This window comes from Arachis hypogaea, chromosome 14 (genome assembly GCF_003086295.3).
Source record: "Arachis hypogaea cultivar Tifrunner chromosome 14, arahy.Tifrunner.gnm2.J5K5, whole genome shotgun sequence".
Classification (NCBI taxonomy): domain Eukaryota; kingdom Viridiplantae; phylum Streptophyta; class Magnoliopsida; order Fabales; family Fabaceae; genus Arachis; species Arachis hypogaea.
Genome location: NC_092049.1, coordinates 126,462,752 through 126,473,025, shown reverse-complemented (window position 1 = coordinate 126,473,025; position 10,274 = coordinate 126,462,752). Strand labels below are relative to the sequence as shown.

At 32.2% G+C, this 10,274-nt stretch overlaps 1 protein-coding gene across 2 annotated transcripts; it reads left to right on the top strand.

Annotated features, from left to right (window-relative positions):
* Window positions 1–6,952: 6,952 nt before the first annotated feature.
* On the top strand, window positions 6,953–9,554 carry LOC112744042 (late embryogenesis abundant protein At1g64065). Of its 2 annotated transcripts, XM_025793510.3 has the most exons (3): window positions 6,972–7,109; window positions 7,727–7,834; window positions 8,775–9,554. In XM_025793510.3, the coding sequence occupies exon 3, from the start codon at window positions 8,799–8,801 to the stop codon at window positions 9,375–9,377; it is 579 nt and encodes a 192-aa protein (XP_025649295.1). In that variant the 5' UTR covers window positions 6,972–7,109; window positions 7,727–7,834; window positions 8,775–8,798; the 3' UTR covers window positions 9,378–9,554. The 2 variants fall into 2 exon arrangements, with proteins under 2 accessions (XP_025649294.1, XP_025649295.1); XM_025793509.2 differs by lacking the exon at window positions 7,727–7,834 and having other exon boundaries at window positions 6,953–7,109.
* The last annotated feature ends 720 nt before the right edge of the window (window positions 9,555–10,274 follow it).

Genomic DNA, 10,274 nt, shown 5'->3' with positions numbered 1-10,274 from the left:
ACAATTTACATAATTTTGTATGAATAAATTTTTGTAGTTGTTTTATACACATTTTTCAATGTCTATTCAATTGAGGTGAGTAATTTGCTTTGTTTGTTGCATGAAAAAATTTGAAGGATCCAACATAAGGTAATTCTTTAGTGTTAGGTCTTTCAATTTTCAGCCTTCTGATCTATAGATTGTCAAGGACAGATTCTTTCAAGGTCTAATAGGAAAAACCCTTCCGACTTCCGATGACCTAGGTTGCTAAGAATAGGTTTCTTAGGTAGCTTTTGGTGGAGAGACAGAGACGGAAAGACTGAGATTGAGAGATAGAGAATAAGAGACAGGTATTGAAATAAATTTCAGTATTCTGTTTGGTGCAAAGTGGGAGATAGAAATTGAAATAAGAATGAAACTCTAATTTAATTTGTACAAAGGGTAAAATTAAAATTAATTAATTGAAATGATGATATTTTAGGTATAAAATGTTATTAAAGTTTCAGTCTCCATTTCTAAAAATTTTAGTCCCCTATGTCCCTACTTTTTGGAGGTACTGAAATACTGAAATTTTAGGGACAGAGATAGAAATTTTAGTATCAGTCTCTGAACCAACAAACATGATACTGAGTCTCAGTCCCCCAGTCTCTGTCTCAGTATCTCAAAACAAACACTACCTTAAAGGTATAATAAAAAAAAACCTTTTTATTTATCTGTGTTTTCGCGGGGATTTGGATTCTCTAAAGTTTGAATTTCACTTTAAAGAGTAAAGTGTGATCTCCCACCATTTATTTTATAGGTGAGACCAAGAATAAATATGAGATAAAAACCATTTAAAAATAGAAGATCACACTTTACCCTCTAGAGTACAAATTTAAAATTTAGAGAATCCAAATTCTTCCACCGTATCTTTTTTTATTTTTTCCAATTTCATCCCTCTTTTCTTATTTATTCGTTTTTCGTTCTATCTTTTTTTTTTTTATCATTTCTTATCATTCATTTGTTCATCCGTGTTTTCTTAGTCTTTCATTCTTCTTCCATTAATTTTTGTATCAACAAATCTCAACATAAATAATCATTAAATACTAAGTTATGTATGCTTGATTACATAATACTTCCTTAAAAAATAGTTAAGAAGAAAAGATATATATGTTAGCATGTTTGGCATCAGAATGTAATCAATTGTAGAATAATATAATTATAATAATTTAAATTATTAAATTATTAATTATTGATAATTGACTCACTAAAATATAAGAAAGAATCATAATAATAATTACTAAAAAGACATGAAATACAAATTAAAATTATTGACAAATCTCAACATAAATAATTATTAAATATTAATTTATGTACGATTGATTACATAATACTTAAAAAAATCGATAAGAAGAACAAAGTATATAAACTGACACCAAAATGTGCTATGTCAGCATGTTTGACGTCAGAATATAACCCGTTATAAAATAATATAATAATAATAATTAAAATTATTGAGTTATTGATTATTGAATTATTAAAATATAAGAAAAATTATTATAATAATAATTACAAAAAAATATGAAGTAAAATATTATAATTATTAATAAATTTTAATATAAATCATCATTAAATATTAATTTATGTATGATTAATTACATAATATATTTTTAAAAGGATTATGCTACGTATATATTAAAATCAGTTATCAAAGTCAATCACCAGTATAAAATATATGTTGGAATACAAATATACTTTGAAAAAAAATTAACCACACATATATATACACAAATATATTAGTAACTGATTTTAGTGTACAAATAGCATTTTTGGTTGAAAAGAAAAACACATATAAATTGATACCAGAATATGTCACGTCAGTATACTTAGTGCCAGAATATAACCCATTGTAAAATAATATAATGATTATTGATTATTGATGATTTACTCATTGAAATATAAAAAATTTATAATAATTATTAAAAATATATAAAATAAAATATTAGAATTATTAAAAAATTTAACATAAAAAATTATTAAATATTAATTTGTATGATTGATCATGATACTTTTTTTAAAAATGGTTAAGAAAAACGTATGTAAACTAGCATCAGAATGCATTATGTCAATATGTTTGGCGCTAGAATGTAATTCAGTTGTAAAATAATATAATGATAATGATTAAAATTATCAAATTATTGATTAGTGATGATTGACTCAATGAAATATAAGAAAGAATCGTAATAATAATAATTAGGGTTAAGTACGAAAATTGTTCCTAAGGTCTGGGGCGAAAATCAAATTCGTCCCCGTCCTTTTTTTGGTTATTAAAATCCTCCCGAACGCTTAGAAACACTTTAAAATCATCCTCCCCTTCTTAAAACAAAATTTTTGGACACTTTTGCCCTTTTAGTCGTTATTGTCCGTTGGAGCTTTTAATGAATAAAGTTAATTTATTTGTTTATTTATTTATTTTTATAAACTATTGGTTTGGGGAGGGTTGGGATTAAATCAGAGCAGTCATCTCTAACCAACGAAGCAGAGCAGGAGTTAAGGCTTTTGAAGGTGAGTGGAGCCATGGCTGCCGAGAGCTCACGGTCGTGTCGGAGTCGGTCGTCTGCGCAGAAGAGGGAACTTGTGTGTGGACATGGGGAGAGACCCGTGCTTAGAATTTCGGGAACGAAGAACAATCCTGGGCGACGATTTTGGGGGTGTGTCTACTATGAAGTTAGGGTTTTAAGTTTCTGTAGGTGGGTGATGGCAATGTATTATTTGTTCTGGGCTCTGACTCTGGTGGGTTGCTGCAGATCCAAGAGGAGTGTGATTTCTTCCAATGGACAGACCCAGAAGCAGAGAGTGAGGATCCTCATGTTGCAAGGATGAAGAGGAAAGTTGCGACCCTGAAAGCAAAAGTGAGGGACATTGAGTGGAAGTTCAAGGTTGCTGCAGTGTTAGGGATTCTTGGATGGGTTGTTTTATTTTGCTTCTGGTCGCAGATTTGGTTCAATCAGAGGGAGGGGGTAGCTTGTGTGATGCCATTGAAGTATGGTTGATGAAATTAGGGGAGAGTTTAGGGTTCAGTTTGCATTTATTTGATTGGGTCTGAGTTATGTAAATTGAGTTGTACTGGGTCTTGAATGAACATCTAGGGTTGGTTTAGGGTTTTGGTGATTAATTTTGTGAGTGAAATGATGTCCTTGTAATTTGACAATTAATTGGAAAGAAAAATTTATCTGTTAGCCTAGAAATTGTGACTGAAGAGTTCTGTTAATCAAGTTTACAGTATATCAACTAAAAGGTGGAAATTCATTAAATAGAACCAGAATAAATTAGGCAGAACACAACTATGTGTAATTCATTAATAAGCATAGGAAAATAACACCAAAAGGTGGATACTTCAGTCACCATCAATTCCATTACATGGACACAGAACAAAATATAGTCTTTAGGCTTAAGGAAACAACAATAAAAGCTGGATTCTAGGACATCCAGAAATCTAGAGCAACTCTGTTGTTCACTAAGAAAGATGAATCATAAACCATGTTGTGTAGTTTTCAAACAAACCAAAAAAAGTGTCACAAACATTGTGTCTATTCAATCAACAGTACATTAATAACAGCATAAAACTCAAATTTTCACAATAGTCTAAAGTTTTCCCCAAAGTCTTGGTAGAAGTTTAGCCATGAGCCTCAGCTTTCTTGGAGATACATGAAGTGAAATTCTGTGACTGAAGGAGACAGCCCTGGCTGGTTGGCTGGAGCTGGCTGCACCCTTCTCTTTTGGTGCTGGTGGTTGCTGTGTAAGGCTTCTGGTGGGCTTTCTCTTGGGCCTTCGGTGGAGAGTACCTGCTGGTGGACTGTTGGGCCTAGTTGAGGATGATGTGGGCTTGGACCTGGAATGGGTTGAGTTGGGTTGAGAAGAGGTGGTGGCTAAGATGATGCTCTAGACCTGGTGGACCTCCTCATACCTCCACTTGCAGATTGCATGTCAGGCTGTGATGAAGTCTTAGAACTGGTTATGGGTCTACTAGATGAAGGCTTCCTCCCTCCTCTGGTTCTCTTGCTAGCAGCTTGCCTAGGTTGTTGGGCCTGAAACACATTAAAAAATGCAGTTGATGAAAAAATAAAATTGTAACCCTAACATACATGATGTACACACACACATCCAGGGATGGCTTCTTGCATCCTCCCCTCTTGTGTCCGAATTCACCACAGTTTGAGCACCTCTGGATTTGTCCCCTCCTAGACAAGTGGGACTGGCTGTTGTCCGGAGCCTCATCTGGTCCTCTCTTCCTCTTCTTGACTGGTCTGTGGCTAGGCTCTTGATAAGGAGGGGGCATGACATCATTAAAGTTGGTTTTCTCCCACAAATCTGGGCCATTTAGAGGATTAATCACTGAATCATAGCACTTGACATATGCAGGCTTCTTGTAGCAGTCATCAACAAATGCATCTATGTCAAGGCCCTTAAAATTGATGCAGCTTATGGCATGTGTGCAAGGAATACCACTAAGCTGCCACTTCCTACAACAGCAAATTTAGATCGGATATCGACTAGCTTCATTGTTATCATCATCCTCGCTATCCTCTTTATCTGAACCACCACCCACTTCATAGTCCACATCAACTTCATCACTATTGAACCCTTCCTCATCACTGAAATCACCTCCTGCAACCCCTTTTCCTTTATCAACCCGATCACCATCCGTCTCACCTCTTACTTCATCAAATCCGCTCTCATCATCGTACTCCTCTTCACTGTCTGTAAACATCACATCATCTGCACTGTCAACCTCACCATCAGATGGAATGAAATCCCAATCATCACTATCATCGTCACTATTCGATTTAACATGCTCCTCCGGGTTCAATTTATCTCCCTCGTTAACCTTGTCCGCATTGTCCCTTTCCACCTCCTGACCCTGTTCACCCTGAAAAATCACCAACTGATTCTGATTATGTACCTCTTCATCATTGCCCCTCTCTGCCTCCTGACCCTGTTCCTTGGGCCTCCAACATCAAGAAACCCTACTTCAGGAAATTCTTCAGCATCCTCAACCTTATGGACCACGTAGAGCTCAATATGACCCCTCTTCCCTGCTATTTTACACATCTCAATGGCATCTCTGTCTCCCTTAAATAACTTCAAATCCTTCTCTAACCATTCAGAACTTAGGTCCTTATACCAGAAAGCTGAAATCTTTTCTTTTGTGTACCCAAACTGTCCCACCTCAGCATATGCCTCAAAAACAGACCAGCAATCCATATCAACATCTTCGATCACTGTCTTTTCTCCCCTATATACTCCAATGTACCATTGTCATATCCAAATCTACCACCATGGTAAACAGTCAGGTTAAAGGTTTCCATCACCTAAAACCTACAAACAAAAATCACACCCAACTCCCATTTGTAAACCAACAAATACCCTTGACACATTATTAAGTTCAAGCTCCAAAAAATCGAAACAAATGCTGCACACGTACCTGGTTTGAGATGACTGCCACGAGAACGAGCTCCTCTCCCACTCTTTTCCACGCAATGCAAACGCAGTGACACTACTCCTCAGGCCAGCCCTCACTCTGTTAGGGCATCATTGAAGGTGAAGGATCAGTTTTCCCTTGTGTAACGTTACTCAGAGAATGAAGCCCTTTCGCGGGAATAAAACACGAAGCGTCAAAGGGCTCAGGGGGCAAAATTGTAATTAAAATTTTTTTAATGCACTTGAGGATGATTTTAAAGTGTTTCTAAGCGTTCGGGATGATTTTAATAGCAAAAAAAGGTCGAGGACGAATTTGATTTTCACCCCTTACCTTAGGGACGATTTTAGTACTTAACCCTAATAATTACTAAAAAATATAAAATAAAATATTAGAATTATTGACAAATTTTTATATGAATATTCATTCAATATTAATTTATGTATGATTGACTAAATAATATTTTTTTAAAAAAGACAAAAATTTAGATAAAGACGTTTGATCTCGTTCATTGAATAAATTATCATGTATTAATTTTTTGACACGTGGTATATATTAAAAGTTTTATTTTTATTAAAAAGTATTGTTATATTTTTAAGATCTATGTTACTTTGATTCTAATATTGATTTTTTAATTTGTTTAAAATTTAAATTTTTAACAAAATTTTATTATAAGATTGTTTTTTTTATTATTTTCTATAAATTTTATAATATTATTTTTCTACTTTTATTTTATTATCATTTTGATACTTTTTCTCGTTTTGCAAATTTAATACTTTTTTACAAGTTTAGTTTTTATTTACAATTGTTATAATTCTTTTAATATTTTTCTCTTATTTTTGAAGATCTATATTTTAATTTATTAATTCTTATTGCTAATTATTCTGTTTTTAGTCTAATAATTCTTATTTATTTTTGAATTCTTTAAATAAAATTTATGTTAAAAATTAAAATTTAAAAAATTTATTTTATATAAATTTAAGAAATTTAGTATTATTTGAATTAATATTAATTAGAATCACTAATATAATTATTTTTTAAAATTTTAAATTTTATTTATAATTTATATTTTTAGTATTAATCTACGTTTTTTAGAGTATATTTTTGTACTGTAGTCAAATAAATAACTTTAAAAAAATTATTTTTGTTACTTTTATATAAGTAGTGCCTCTCTTACAAAATAGTTGAAAAAGAAAATGTTTATAAATTGGCACCAGAATATATTACCTCAATATATTTAGTGGCAGAATACAATCTGTTCTAAAATAATATAATATTTATTTTGTTTATAAAAAAAATATAATAATTATTTTGTGGCATCTTTTTCATTTAATTAACTTGTGTTTAGCATGTGTCAATGAAATTAATTTTGTTATGCGGACAAGTACATATAACTAAATCCAAAGTCGTAGTCTCAACTATGAATTAATGGCTTGAAAAAATAATATAATAAGTTTTACTTCCATCTCCATCCTTTGGATTCTTAAATGAAATCTTTAATTGAATAACCATATCGAAACTCCTTATTTTCCATTTTTTTGTTTTGTTTTGTTCTTCCCCAATCAGAGAGTAACGGTAGCATGATCTATGCTGGGACGGTTACCAATTTGAACGTTCCACCACTCAGCTGAGGAATCCACCGCCGCCGCAGTCCTCCCTTCCAAAGATCCAGGTTGGCTACTCTATTCTCTCACATCTGAATCAATTTCAGAAATTATTAATTCGACTGAGATTTGAATTTTGATTCATTGAACTGTTACACATCCAAATCTATCTGAATCTGACTGAAATTTGTTTTGTACAATTAGTGAATGAAATTTCTTCTTGTAATCCCCTGTACACCTCCACGTACTCACATTCTCTATTAAATCTATCAGAATCTTTTTCTTTTCCTTCTGAAATATGAGACGTGGAAGAAATTAAAGGGTCTTCTTCGTGTGAAAAAAATAAAAAGAAAATTAAGCTTATCTATTTTTCTTCATGGTGAGTGTATTCACTACTTGGATCTATGCATCTACCTTGAGAAGTGGATTGTAATGGATATGGATTGTGGAGGAAAAGAAGATATTAGGGCAAACTCAAATTGGTAAATTAGAAACTAAGAATTTCATTTTAGGGTGGTGACATGCTTATTGCTTAGAGACTAGAGTTAATTAAGATCCAGCATGTATAGCAAGACAACAAATTAAGTCAATTTTGAAGTTCTCCATGCTAGTACATCATTGTGTCTTTTTGTATCATTGCTTTTCTGGTTTACTAATATAAAACAAAAATGATTAACTTGCGCAGTTTTATTAGATTTAGACTTGATTTGGTAAAGGATTTTTTAGAGAGGTGCACCTCATCATTTGTTTGGTAATTAAGAAGATCGCGTGCTTGCCCTTGCCGTTTTTAAAGGTTAGCGATGCACTTAAAGAGGTGTTTTTCATTGTACTTCTCAAAATTAGAAAGTCTATTGTAACTTTATATATTAACAGATATCCAATTTTTTTTATATTAATATTATTATGTTTTTTTTTTTTTTTTTAAACATTTTATGAAAGACAATTGTTGTTCTTTGGTACTTATTGTATGTCATTTTTACTTTTTAGTTTGATTTATCAAATATAGGTATTACAAGTTTTAAAAGACTATCTTTCAAAAGTAGCTTTAATAAACTACTTTCCAAAAGTAAAAAATTTACCAGACCGGCTTTTACTAATTAAACATGTTATTGGATAAAACAACTTAATACCTGTAAGCTAGTATGTTTCCCTTCAGCGTTTATACATTTACATCCATCATCTATCATAGTCATCATCTTCTTCTCTACATCCATATCTTCTTTTATACCTCCTATATATATATCCATAAATCTTAAAATATTTATCATCTTGACTAATTTCATATTTGTATTATTTCACAAATTTAATAAATAAAAAGTGGATCAACATGTATGCTAGTGCATTTTAATTCACTAGTTAACAAAAAAGGGGATTGGAGTGTTTTGGATTTTTGGTTTCCAAATTCTTTCTTTCCAATTCTATGCCTCAATTTAACTACCCATAATGTCCATAAAGCAACTTCTTATCATCATGTATGCAATTTTCAACTACAGCACTTATTAAACAAATTATGCAGGGTTTTCATTTATTTTTATCCCATGCTACTTTTAAATAGTCTTCTCACCATTTGAAGATATCTAACTTGTTTATTACTCCGAGTTAACTGTATTCATATTGATAAAAAAAAAAATGATGGCTTGACAAGCACTGGCGTGTCTGTTACATAAAAGAATGGTGCGAGTCGCATTGCATTTATGTTAACTGAAACCAACACATTTTGCTTGCCATTGTAGATTGGCGAGGAAGAGAAAAGCATAATGAAGGTAAATTCCGGTAGAGGGCGAAAAGTGTGCTTGGTGGTAACAGGTGTTGTGATAGCAATCGTCTTGCTAATAGTGATACTAGCAATGACAGTCTTCAAAGCCAAGCATCCTGTCAACACAGTTGACTCACTAAGGCTACAGGACTTGAAGGTGAGCTTAGATATCGCTCGACTAAGTGTCGATTTGAACGTGACACTCGACGTGGATGTCTCAGTGAAGAACCCAAACAAGGTGGGATTCAAGTACTCAGATAGCTCTGCTCAGCTCAATTACAGAGGGCAACAGGTGGGTGAAGTCCCTATACCTGCTGGAGAGATTTCTTCTGATGAAACCAAAGGATTCAACCTCACACTCACTATCATGGCGGACCGGTTGCTTTCGAATTCTCAGGTTTACTCAGATGTCATATCTGGTTCATTGCCCCTCAGCACTTTCGTGAGAATGTCAGGTAAAGTTAGCATCTTAGGATTTATCAAAGTTCATGTGGTTTCTTCCACAACTTGTGATTTTGCTGTGAATCTTTCTAATAGGACAGTTGGCCACCAAGAGTGCCAATACAAGACAAAGCTTTGATTATTTGTTTCCAGTTTAGGGGTGAAGTGAATATCTAGGACTTAATATAGTAGACTATGTAAATTTTAGTTAATTTTTATATCATTTATCATTTATTATAATTATTGGTGTACGTGCAATACGATTGTAATTAGTTATTATAAGGAAAATAAGAGTTTCAAAAAAGTTAAAGAATAAGTGCAACTTGTAACAATACAATATTAATTTTTTTTTTATAATTTCAATCGAATAAAAAAATTTTCATGTTGTATAATCGGAAGTATTACAATTAAGTAAACAGAACAAAAAATATCTAAATTAAAAATTATAACTTTAATCAATTTTAATTATAAAAAATTGAACAAATTATAGTTGTACTTAGAGTCCACCTTGGAAGAGGATAAGTGGATAACCCTAGGCTTGAAGAATCAATACACAAAAATACAGACAAAAGGAACTTGGGACATGTGTTACATTTTGTGGTGATTAAGATTAACTGAATATGGCCAAGTTGAATAGTGTCAATGAAATTAAGTTTCCAAATCAGGACAATGAAGCTGTGGTCCATTTTCATTCGCACATATACTAAGAACAAACATTACACGGAAACGTGACTATTGGGGGAAGAAAAATAAAGGTTATTTTCTCATTTATTTGAACATTATAAGTTAAACATTATGCTATGTCTTTTCTTAACACAAATAAAATCTAAAATTAAATTAAAAAAAAAAACTGTGTGTAAGAATGTGGACTACATTAAAATTTAATGATATATAACAAAGTAAATAGTGTCTCCATAGGAATAGGATACAATAATTTTGTTATGCTCAGAGAATGTTTTCTAGCCAGAAGAAAATCTAGTTTCCAATAGGAATGCTGAGGCATTTTTGTTTTGCTGCTTCTTATCAAGCACATATT

Bases quoted from the DNA above. Each gene is read 5' to 3' on its own strand.
- LOC112744042 (XM_025793509.2), top strand. From the start codon at position 8,799: ATGAAGGTAAATTCCGGTAGAGGGCGAAAAGTGTGCTTGGTGGTAACA.